Source organism: Numida meleagris, chromosome 6 (genome assembly GCF_002078875.1).
Source record: "Numida meleagris isolate 19003 breed g44 Domestic line chromosome 6, NumMel1.0, whole genome shotgun sequence".
In the NCBI taxonomy this organism is placed as follows: domain Eukaryota; kingdom Metazoa; phylum Chordata; class Aves; order Galliformes; family Numididae; genus Numida; species Numida meleagris.
In genome coordinates this window covers 46,523,585-46,536,279 of record NC_034414.1, presented here as the reverse complement: position 1 = coordinate 46,536,279, position 12,695 = coordinate 46,523,585, and the positions used below count along the sequence as shown (strand labels likewise).

Here is a 12,695-nt window from a genome sequence, read left to right as displayed (position 1 = left end):
ATGTTCGTCCCGCGCTGCACGGACACAGACCAGGAGGCCTTCTCCGAGGGGGACGCGGCAGACCCGGGAACAGCCCCAGCCTTCAGGCGTACCGGCGGGGCAACGGCCCCCTCATCACGCCGCTCGCTGTCCTTCCCCGCCGGGTCCCGCTGTCCCGGAGCCAACGCAACCCCTTACCTTCCTCCAGCGGAGAAGGAGGGAGCGGGAGAACGGCGACAGGCGGCCCGCTCCCCTCAGCCCGCGCCGCCGCACCGGGAGGCGGAGGGACTCGCCAGTCCGCGCCGCCGCTGCCGGCCCGCTGCCATCACCACCCCGGAACGGCGCCACTTCCGGCATGAGGGAACCACTTCCGGTTCTCTCCCGACTGCATCCGGGACGCGGCGGGAGGTGCCCGCCGGGCAGCCGTTGGCTGGCGGCCATCTTGGCGCGGGCCCGCGCCCCGCTGTGGCGCTATTGACCTCGCCCAAAATGGCGGTCGGGTTTCCTGGTGGCGGCCCACGTTCTTCTGCCGCCCCTCAGTTACCGCCCCGGCCCCGAGCTTCACCTCTGTCTCTTGGCCGCATTTGCCAGGTGCGGTGCGTCAAAGAAAGTACCGATGGGGATTACTGTGGTGTGGAACAGTCTCTCCAGTGACATTGATCTGTTTATATAACATTATGTTTGTACACAAAACCTACTGCTTGTGTGTTGCTATTGAATTAAATTATTAGGAGAAATGGCACAGGGAAAACATCTTCAGTGAAGACAGAAAATCATCTATACCAACCCCAAAATTTTGTTTAGCCACCTCTGTGTGGTTCACTGATGTACATCACAGTAGTCTTTGGAAGGTTTGTGTAGAACGTTTCAACCTTGTCTGAATTCAGGAACCGTTTGGCCTATATTTCCTGTGCTAGAGGAAGGAATTCAGCAACTGCATAGTGTTATATGTAACATGGAAACTTGTCCTAAACTGTCACCACCCCAGAGCCATGAACTGTTCCCTAATTCTACTGCTACAAGTTATTCTAATATAAGCTTCTTTCTGAAATGCTTATATTATTGAGTCTGCTGTGAGTGAAGTGGATTTCAGATCCATCTGATTTGTCAGAACCGTGACTGCTCCGCACTGTTTGTATTGGAATGTCTGACTCGTTTGCAGTCAGCATATGGAGTTTGTCCTCTAGTTGGTGATCCAAGTCCTTAAATGCAAAGGAAATAAGGAGAGGTGAGAATTGTTAAAAAAGGAAAATTATGGAGAAGCATTGTGTTCACACAATGTTCACACACATCCAGGTATAATTAGAAATACAACTAAAATAAAAATTGAAGAGAGATATCAAATGCAAGTTGCTGAAGCAGTGAATTTTTGGGGGGTATAAATTTATATACATAGGCTTAAGGGACAGAGTTAAGTGCCTGTGAGGCTGTTTATAAAGCTTCTGCAAAATTAAGTATATGATGGTTTGTGAAGCTGTTCTTGGTGTTTAAGTGAAAAATACTGTAAACTAGCGTTCTGGATTATATTCAGAATAGCTGATGACTAAACGCACGGTGTTGCAGTTGCCACTGCGAAAAAAAAAAATGATACCTGAGAGCCCACAATAGTCAAAAAAGTTCTCAGGCACGGAGCACTTGACCTTAACCGATGTCCTTCGTTGCTTATTCAGCGAAAGGCTCAAAGTCCGTCTCTAGTGTCAGTCTGCGGACCACTAGATGGCGCTCCACTCCACAGACAACGGCAGCCTCTCGCTCCCGTCCTGACTCCCAATTCAGAAGAAATTTTGTACATGGATTTAGTTGAATGACGATTTTCAACGTCTTTCATGAAGTTTAAAGTTATAAACTGTTGGTTTAGTTCTGATTAATAATGTTGTAGACATGAGTAACTACGTATCATTGAGATGCTGTTTTTCATTAAACGCCATTCTTAACTTTCTTACAGGTAGTGACATCCCAGCTGATCCAGAATTAAAAAGTTTTCCAGGTGGCTCTGACCTTCTGTTTATGTATGGCTTTCTTCCTGATGTTACAGGTAATGATGGAAAACTGAATAGCTATTGTATGGTATATGGTATCTATGGTATAGAGCCTCCTTCCTTAAAAGTGCTGGTGTTGGAGAGAATAACTCATATTCTCCATGTTAAAATAGGGATGCATACATAGTGAGACTCACGTGTTTAATATTCAGACTGTAAACAAGAGGAGAAGATAGAGGCCTGCTGAATCAAATTAACTTTTAATGGTCAAGTCCAGAATTAGAACATTTATTTATTTTTTAAAAGTATTTAATAAATAAATAAATAAGAGTATTTCAGTTTTTACAGTCTTGTTGGTAACTCTCATGCCAAAACAGGTATAGAAAAACTAAGTTTACTTTAAAGGTAAATAAAAAAGCATCGGGAAGCATTGGGGGCTGTCTGATTCATAAAAGTCAGAAGCCAAATATGATAAAAAAGCCAATACATCAGGGCCTCACTGCCAATGTACCTCAGTGAAGCAAGCAGGGCAGGCTAGGTTCAGCCGAGGGCCTGGGTCATCCAGCAAACAATGAAGTGGGTCTGAGGTTAAGCTGGGAAGGCAGCCACTGGTTAGCCTCAGGCCCACTGAGGATAACTGCAGTGAAACATAGTTATTACCAGGCAGATCCCTACTAGTATGAAAAATTGAAGTTAAGTTTGGAAGTGAGGCTGTAGGTCAAGATCCGGATGAAGAGGACCTATGCCTAGGCACAGCCAGAGCTAACCCAGAGTCTGATACTCTTACAACATATCTCAGATATAGATTAAAGGCCCAGGGTTCAGCTTAAATGGGGCTCCTGAACTCATGGCTGGGGCAGGTGAGGCTTGTTGAGTGCTGTTAAGGCCTATTAGTTCATTCAAGACCTCGACAAATTATTTAGGACAAATGAGGACTGACAGAAAGAAAACGGAAATGTTGGTTATAATATTTGAATCAAAGCAACGTTTTCATACTTACTGTTAAGGTCTTCTCTGGGCATTCATAGATAGGGTCACGTTATTGACAAGCAGCCAAAAAGAGGGAAGTTAATTACAGAAATATTTTTTTTTCTCAAGAAGCCATCTACCTTTCACTTTGTAGGACACTGATTTTTGATTCATCGAGAACAAAGTCTAAACCAAACTTTTCATTAGAGATCTATGATCCCTATGGAATCTAGTTATGTTGGGCTTCCAAAGAGAAAGCTGGCATGAGCCCATGCTCTGGTCCTTTGGAGATCCTACATAACCTTAGCCAAGAAGGTTAGGCTAGTTTTAGAGTAGGTCTAAGCTTCTGAGAAATGAAGGATGAAGCACACAGCTCCTTCTAAATGCACACTTTTGTGTAACAAAAAGAGCTGGTACTGCTGTGTTCATAAATACAGAATATAAAGGGGTTTTTTAGTGAATTTCGAGTAACGTACACACACAAAAAAATAGGGGTGCATCTTGGTAAAAGAGAATGCTTTCAGGTTTTTTTTAATTCTCAAAACAGTATTTATTGTACTCATACAAAGTTCTGTCAGTGAGTGAATGAATGCCAAGTGTTTTTGCAGCTTGTAGAGTATTTGTTGTCTATTGCATGTAGTTGTATTGAATTTCATAGTGTCCTGTTGTGCTGCAATAACTTGTTTTGATCATTTATGCTGTCATTTGTTGGGAGACAGAAATCAATTTATCTCAGCTTCGGTATAATGTGGTTTATTTCATGTTTTATGAACCTTTATTTTTTAGTTTATAGCTTTTATATCTTTTGAAAGTACTACAGTCTTCTGATTCCTTCTTTTGTTCTTGAGTGGTTGTTTTGCCTTTACTGTTGTCTTTCTTTGAACTTCTCTATTGAAAACGTTTTCATATTGAGTGTAGTGCATTCAGTATTTTGGAAGCATGTAAGACTCTTGTGGATAAGCTGGCATTTTTGTATTCTCATTTTGAATTCAAATATTATAGTCACTTGTTTTGGCTACGTTGTTCATGTGAAGCAGAGATCTTCAGTGAACTATATATAATCCATGGTAATCCTTCCCTGCTTTGACTTTCTTCCTATACTTTGAAATGCTGGGACCTTCAATTACCTTGATTCTCCATTCCTGAAATTCTTTGCTTCTTTGCAGCATACACATCTAAGCAAAGCTTCAGGCAATCCTATTATCCAGGTTCTCTGGAATACCAGACATATTTTGTTCTTGGTTTTTCTAAAATTATTCTAGAAATACTTACTAATAAACTCGGAAGTTTTGATATTTGCAAGTAGAATACCAGTATCATTTTCCCAATCCACAATAAACATTAATCAAAGTCAGCATTAGAGACTATTACCCCTTGTCAGAATGCCTCTAAAGAATTGTGCCTTTTGTGAAGATGTGCCTTCGCCTTTTAGATCTTTCAGAACTTTCAGACTTGATTGTAGTGATACTCTTTGATAAAATGTTTGCTTTTACCTCATGTAAAATTTTCAGCAGTTATGAAGTGTCTTGAAAGTTAAGCAACAACTGATGAAACATAGGGAAGTAATTCTGCCCCTGCACTTGGCACTGGTGAGGCCCCATCTCAAGTACTGTGTTCAGTTTTGGGCGCCTCCGTACAGAAAGGACATGGAGGTGCTGGAGCAGGTCCAAAGAAGGGCAACAAGGCTGGTGAAGGGCTTGGAGAATATGCCCTATGAAGAGAGACTAAAGGAACTGGGGCTGTTTAGTCTGGGGAAGAGGAGGCTGAGGGGAGACCTTATAGCTCTCTTCAAATACCTGAAAGGTGACTGCAGTGGGAGCAGGGTTGATCTTTTCTCACTGGTGACAGGTGACAGGACAAGGGGAAATGGCCTAAAGTTGCGCCAGGGGAGGTTTAGGTTGGATCTCAGGAAAAGCTTCTTTACAGAAAGGGTTGTGAAGCACTGGAACAGGCTCCCCAGGGAGGTGGTTGAGTCACCATCCCTGAATGTGTTTAAAAACCTTTTGGATGTGGTGCTCAGGGACCTGATTTAGTGGTGGGTTGTTAGAGTTAGGGCAGTCTGGTTAGGTTGTGGTTGGGCTTGATGATCTTGAAGGTCTTTTCCAACCTGAGCAATTCTATGGTTCTGTGGTTCTATAGGAAAAGAACACCACCAGAGGCGGTTGGTGACTGAGTATTTATCTCTATGGCATTTATTCAAGCAGAGGACAAATACAGTTTATGCAGAAGCAATGCAGGCGTAGGTCTCACAGCTCCATCAGTATGATCTGGCCTTGTACTGATTTAGTAGGAAAGAGAGGTAGCCTGCAGAATTTGGGTCAGAACAGTTTTCAGTTAGAAACTACATTTCAGCAAAAGCATTATTCATTACAGCTTATTGATGTTAATTAAATCTCCAAAAGCATCACTCAACAAAAATTCACTTCCAAGATTGATGTTAAACTGCTGAGAAATCAGAATCAGCCCTTCCATGATTTCAGCTAGGGTCTGCTCATACTGCCAGAAAGGAACGGTTATTGAATTTCCATGCTGAGTTTGCTGCTGCCAACAGGTTTGTTCATGTAAACAAGCTAACTGAAAAGTCACCCATGTTAGGAAGAAAAACAGATTTGAAACCAGGAGTCTGGCAGACTAAAAATGCTGGTCCCTGCCATTTGGCCTAAAAGAGTAACTTCTCAACTATAATTGGGAAAAAAAGTAGAAAAAATAATCATTTCCTGTAAAGGCCACTCATTAGCAGTATGCACTGTCCTTCTTCCTTTCTTTCATATACCCATTCAAAGGTAAATGTCTGACCACTTGAGGGAGTGACAGCTCTATCCTTGTTAAAAGAGGTTGAGATTACACACTTTCTTCTTTTTTTTTTTCCATATTTCTAGTAATTATCCTTTTTTTTTTTTCTGTTGCCCTTTTGTGCAGGGCATCAATAATATAGTGTGAGTTTGAAGAGATTTAAGTTGTCTCTTCTGAGATTTCCATTTCCCCGGCTGTGCCTGTCTTGCTTAGACTGAACCATGTGCAGCAGGGAGTATCTACATTTAGATTGTTGTGAAGCATAACTTTTATTACTAAACTAACATCACACAGGTCAGATTAGTCCTTTTCCCACATTCAAATTTTGTTCACAAGAATCCCAGCTTATTTGCATAGAACAAGATATTGGTTTGGGGGGTGGCAGAGAGGATGTTCTTTGAGACTTGCTGAATCTAAGCTTTCGTTTAAGAAAAAAATGTGTTTGTGTTTTCTGTGTCTGTGTTCTCTTAGGAACCTCTTCTTGTTCTGTTTTCTAGAATAATTGAATCACCTAGTATCTAGCTACTTCATAACATTTTATTACCAGAAAATTTCGTACTTTTTTTGTTTCTCAACAATAATTCTTATGTTTTATTTTTTTCATAAATTGTTTTTCATATTCTTTGCTTATTCCTTAAACGCACAATTTAGGGTTTTTTGGGTCTAAATGATGGAAAGGATTGTGTTGGGCACTTGAGAGTGACTGGTGCCTCAAGATGTTATAGTCTCATTTATTAACGCTGTTTATTTAGCCTAACCCAAACTGATAGCTCTTCTAGTAACAAATTCTATGTGTCAGCTGCCTGTTGAGCTCTGCCTGTTACAGCAGATGTCCTTTACAGTTCCTCTGTGATTTGGTCTCTTCAGTATTCCTTCATAGTCCTGACAGAAAGAAAATCTTAACCTGGATGAATAACAGATTTGTCCAAGGAAACAGAAAGCGTCAGTCAGAGGAAGGCTAAATGACAAACGTGCCTGACAGTTAGTTGTACTGTTGGACCTGGAGAGCACCTCATTACTCATTCTAGTGCACAGTGAGAGCAGTCAGCCCAGCTGAAAGGCTAGGCCCTGCCAGCATCTGGAAGGGCTTTTATATAAATTTAATCAGCTGGAAGTAAATTGAGGGCTGCTGTTGATGGACTTCAGTGGAAGATAAATGCCAGTTCACTAGTTGAGCAGATCCTTCTATAAGACAGCTCTTAAGTACTTACCTAGGCATTTAACTGAATTTGTCTTTTTGGGAAGCATGTGCAAGAGGCCTGTATTAGAAATCCTGAGTCAGACACAGGATGCCAGTTGAACAGAGGTGTCAGCAACAGTTGGTGGTTACTTTTAAAGATAGAATTTCATTAATGTATTTGTTAGCAAATATTTGCATTTCATTTAACAAAAACATTAAGCAGTATTTGCAAACCTTTAAAACAAAAGGTATGATGTATTTGTTTTTATTTTCCTTATTTTGCAGAGTTTGTAAGCTGCTGTTCATACACTTATTTGAAATTAAATTTCAGGCTGTAATGTCTACATCAGCTTCATCATAAAGCTCCAAGTTAATCTTTAAATATGTTTGCACACATACTACAACATTTATGGGCATTCTTACAGAGGTAACGCATCTGTTTTTCCACACAAATGTGTTTCTGTTTGCCTTATATCAAAAGAATGTAAACATAATTGGGACAATATGAAGGTAATTACAAGGTAAAGAAATGTGCATGAAGGAGACAGTAATATATCTAACTGCATCCAAAGCAACACCTTCTCTACATTAAGAGATATTTAGCTTCAATTAATTATCTCAGTGAATGTGTGCTTCTCCACTGCTTTGTGTAATAGAATGCACAATACCTTCCTTGGAAAAGATGCCTCTACATAGCACAGAGCTTGCTTGTGTTGTGTTCGTATTGTTCTGGGTAATTGTCTCCAGCCAAAGGGTTTCACCAGCAAATTGCAGTAATGCAGCACAGTGCAATAATGATGTTGTTTCAGTGTATTGTGCTACAAACTAAAACCTGTTCTTAATTGCTTGTTGAAACAGTGCTTACAGTCTTGAGTTTTTTCACCTTCTATTCTTCCACTTGTCTCTTTTTCACTAGCCAGTCAGCGTAATTTTCAAGTTGTTTGCTTTCACACACATTTTAAGAGTGTTTGTGATAATATTTCTGTCAAAGCAGTCTCACAAACAGCAGAAAATCCTCAGCCTGATAACCACCATGACAACATGTAGAGGTGGAGGATGAGTAAAATCAAGCAGCCTGATATTTCAGTGGTTTCACATGGTGAAAATGCTTAGAAACTTGGTCAAGAAACACTGTGCTAGTGGGAGGGAACAGCCATGCTAACCTGGGATGATTAGAAAGGACAGCAGAGCATAAGGTGTTGATGACACTTCTCTGGAAATCTGCACAAATGTGACTCCCAGGCACGCACATTAGCCAAACACAAGAGAGCTTTGTCACTGTAGAAATGTCTGATACCTGGAAGCTCTCCATTCTCCAGCTATGTGAAGTGATGATAAACCAGTCCTTTGAGACTATTGTCACTAAAGTGGAGATTAATAACAAACAAGAGTTCAGCTTTGAATTCTTGTGAAGTTGAGTATTTAGGATCCATTGTCAGGATCTAAATGCTTCTTGTATCTCATTCTCTTCTGCTTCACCCAGATGTTGGCTTCATCATCTACAGAAGAGGTCATGGTTATACAAATCATTGTCAATCCATCTGGCAGCTTCACAAACTTTATTGCAGAGTAGCCAAAAATTAACCTGAAGCCACTATCAGTTTTACCCGGAAGAGATCTAAGTTAACTTCAGTTTCCTAAATTATGAAATTGTTTTTTAGAGAGAACTCTTTAGTCCACGTAGCTGTAAAACGACTCTAGCATATGTGTTTGTGAAATTGTGAAAATATGGGAAAGCATTTTAGTGAAGACTGAGGAACAGAGCCAGGAAAGACTTTCAAGTTGTTTGGATTTTTTTTTTTTGACAAGACAAGATGCCTGCCTCTATGAAAATTTCCAGTTCACCAAGGATCCAGAATTGCAGAGCAGGACTATGGGACAGGAAGCGACGTATTCGCTCAGTGTACAACAATAATTTAAATAATGTCTATGACATAAAAGGCATATGCATTTAGGAATTTACATTATTATGCTTATGCTTTTAGGAAGAATTGTAGTTGACTGAATTTCTCTTAAAGAGTGTCTCATCTGTCAAGAATACAAAACTATTATTGATCTGACTGTGCTGAAAGTACAAGACTGAGTCTTGAGGTTGAACAGCATTTCAGAATACCCTCCAAGTGGATAAAAAGTCAAAGAAGGGGATGACTGTCAGAGCAACACAGGTACTACTCCTGCCTCCTGTGCAGATTAAGTAGGAAGTGAACAGTGCACCACTGGTTCTGGAGGATGAAAGGTTTGCAAGTGCAAATACGAACAGAACCTAACTCATAGCAGGGCTTTCCCAGCTGTGTCTTCAGCTTATCTGCTGGTAGCATCTTTAGCTAACTGCAGGATAGTTGTGATCTGAAGAACTTGTAGGCATCCAAAGGAAGCCACTTTGGGTTAAGTCTGGGGCTGTTTTTAAAGCAGCTCTGAATCTTGCTGACAAACACTGAGTTTGCTCTATGAGGGCCTTGCAAGCAAAAATGAGGGTTGTCTTTCCATAACATGTTCATATGATGGAGATACTGTGAAATGGATTTGTTTTGTCTGGTTTTGCTTGTTTGTTTTTAAAATATACTCCCTTTAATTAACTTTGGACTGGCATTGACATAAGCTTTGGAAATGTTTTTCTGTATCATTTTTGCACTAGTAAGCCTACACATTCTGGTAGCTTCTGAAAATATGAAAATTGCTGCTCTGTTCATATCTCCTGATGGAAGTGTGCAGAATCAGAAAGCACAATGGTTTTGTGGGACTTGTGGCCTCTGAACTTTTAGTGAACTGTAAGGAAGCACTTAAACAAAACAGGAAAAGTTTCCTCAGTCTTTGGAGGCCTAAGGATGAGATTAAAGTGCGAGTGATGGTGTGGCTCTGCAGGCAACATCAGGCTTTATCTTTCCTGTGTTCTCAGTTTTAGCGGTTTAAAAGGTTCAACCGTAGCCAGAAACAACTCGTGGAAGTGGAGGACCACTGGAATGAGAATACGTATTTTAGATCATTTGCACCAATGTGCTCTTCACCCAAGAAAAAGACAGATGCATATGGAATAATAGTGGTAGGACACATGTATGCTGAGGTCCCTCTATACTTATGAGTTCTATATCCATGCCAGTCTTATTTACATTCACCATTTAAAAAATATTTATATTGTTTTAAAAAGAAAAACACTCTAGCAACATACACTATGTGATTGTTGGAAAGACAAGACAAAGAAAGACCTATAACTCTGGCAGAGAAAACCTCAGTACAGCCTAAACCTTATCTAAGCCTCATTCTAAATCTAATGCACCATCAAGATACCCAATTTCTTCAGAGAACAGTCTCAGGGATTATTTACACACATAGTTTGAATGATTTGACTATCAGTTGAGTAAATCTCTCCGTGTATTTGCAGTTGAAGAGTGAAAGAGTTTGCATAAGTATTATTTCCATGTAACTCTCTCTCATGTCAGAAGGCAAAAGGGCTTCAGCAATGTATGACAGTGCAGTCTGTACCCACACTTGGGATTTGACTAACAAACATAATTCAGTTCAAAAAGTCTACTCCAAATAGCATAATTACAGTGGTACAGGATTTCTTCATCTTTTGCATCTTGGCTGCATGTTTTTGTGTTTTCACATTCTTTATTCACTGATGATATGTTTTCCTTAACTTATGATGTAAAATACGAAGCCTGCCTGCAAAGTGTTGCAAGGGAAGTGACCAGCCTTGGCAGCCAGACCTTTTCTTACTTCCTTTCAAGTTGTACATTCACCAGAGCTCAAAATAGCCAAACTCTTGATGTGTACATAAAGCAACAGATAGTTCTTATAATGGTGATTTGGGGTTTTTTTGGGTTTTTTTTTGCAGTTTCAAAACAAAACAAAATAACACCCCAAACCAAACACCAGTTGTTCTTTATTCGTACTAGAACATATGAGCTTGCTGAGCTACCACTGTAACAAGTAGGAACCTCAGTAAGCAGCATTCTACTCAGGCTGCTCAGGAATCTCTGAATGGCATTGCACTGGCCCACACAGATGGATAGGTCAACTCCCAGGCGGCCTTTTAGAACCTTCTTGTAGAATATTTCTGAGCCCTTATGGCTGAACTCCCTCTTCTGTTCTTTCTACAAGACACCAGAAATACTCATGAATCTCAGTCAGTTATCCTTCTTTTCTTTATGAAATTGAAGTAATGCAGTATAAACTGCATAGGTTGCTTGGGGAGTAAGGAAGTAGTCATGTGGGTGAGCACTGGGTTTTCACCATCCTATTCTGCTCCAGTAAGATAGGACTGCCACCAAGCAAGGCAACTGGGTGCCTTCTCTTCTTGGCCTCCTCCTTCCAGCCCTTTCACTGCCTTATGCCACTATAAACAGGTAGGAAGCAGCACAGTGTTCTAGATGGGGGAATCAGTTTGCTTTGGATAATGATCAAAATATTTTTGTCTACTTCCTGAGTTTGCTTTAATCTAATCAGTTTCCAGCTCCCTGCTCCTCTCTGTTGTGAAGGAGGGAATGGTAGAAGGTGAGAACAAGTGGTTCTTTCTGGAGGGACTGCTTCTCTCAACAGAAACTCGTGATTTAGTTGACTGTAAATGTCTGTTTGATTTCCAGCTAGCATGGCTCAACCTGTGCTGTCAGTGCACACAATGGGCCATTCAGAGAACAGAAGCTGGGCTCACGCAGCCACTAGAGAGGCCTCCCTCCTCTGGCCAGCTGTAAAGGGACTCTGCAGAGTCTGTCTGAAGTTTGTGTTGATGGGAGTTAGCTTGCGAGGTTTGAATACAAAAGTCAGAAGTGAGCTTTTATCCCTCAGTACTGACTTCCGCTGATTTGTCTTTTAAAAGCTGCTGGTCCAGAGTACTTTATAAGTTTCCAGACAACTGCTAAGATTCTACAGTGTTTTTGCCAAAGTCAGGCAAAAAGAACAACCAGGAACTAGAGAAGCTCTGCTTCCCTCTACTAAATCACTGTGATAAGAAGCCATATCTGACCCTTTTGTGAATCTTGCAGAAGTGAATCAGCGATATATGTGGCAAAAACCTGAGGAAATTGCATCGCACCATGTTTCTCATTCATTTATCTCCAGCTGCCCCTCTGGTGATGAGCACTCCCAATACTGAGCAGCACCAGGGCTCTCCTTTCAGCCTCTCAAAGCTGGAGAAGCTGCAGCACGGTGTGTGTGGTGTGTGCGGGGGATTTTCATGCTCCCTCCTCCTGCCTGCAGCCACATTCCAACAGTGCCATGTTAGCACATGACCTGATCCGGTGGTGAAGACCGACTGGAGAAAGTGAAGGCTGGTAGGCTCAGCCCTTCCTCTTGACTGCCTGCAGCAGAGTTGCATCTGTCCCGAGGAAAACAATGTCTTTTAAAAGAAAAAATATAAATAAAAAAACCTACAGGCAGTTGAAATTATCTTCTTTCTACTTATTGTGAAAGGTCGTATCGTGACTTTTACCAGGTAATGAGAAAATAGCTCATAATCGTTCATCGAGGAAAATATATTTCAATAGCTAATGAAATGAATGGAGATGTCTCATCTTATTCCAAAATGAACTCCCATGGAATTTCAATGTCTTGTACCATGTGGCAACTGCATCTGGGCCCCTGTACTTGTTGAAAATAATAGGAGACAAGGTGTGAGAGGCTCCACCTCAACAAGGTTAACAAACCTGCTTTGACCTGCAGCAGGAGTTGAGATGAAGAGGAAGATAGTTCTGACTGCTGGAGGGCTCAAGATCTCAATCAGCCCTCACCCCTTTAATTAGCATGAAGCAACTCAGGAGATGCAGCTTACAGCATCAGACCATAGAAAATCACAGGAA

The 12,695-nt window shown here is 41.1% G+C and overlaps 1 protein-coding gene across 1 annotated transcript; it reads left to right on the top strand.

Annotated features, from left to right (window-relative positions):
- Positions 1 to 12,295, top strand: LOC110401849 (translation initiation factor IF-2-like). The gene is made up of 3 exons (XM_021403367.1): positions 1 to 570; positions 1,925 to 2,014; positions 11,959 to 12,295. Exons 1-2 carry the CDS (start codon positions 1 to 3, stop codon positions 1,952 to 1,954), a joined length of 600 nt encoding a protein of 199 aa, XP_021259042.1. The 3' UTR covers positions 1,955 to 2,014; positions 11,959 to 12,295.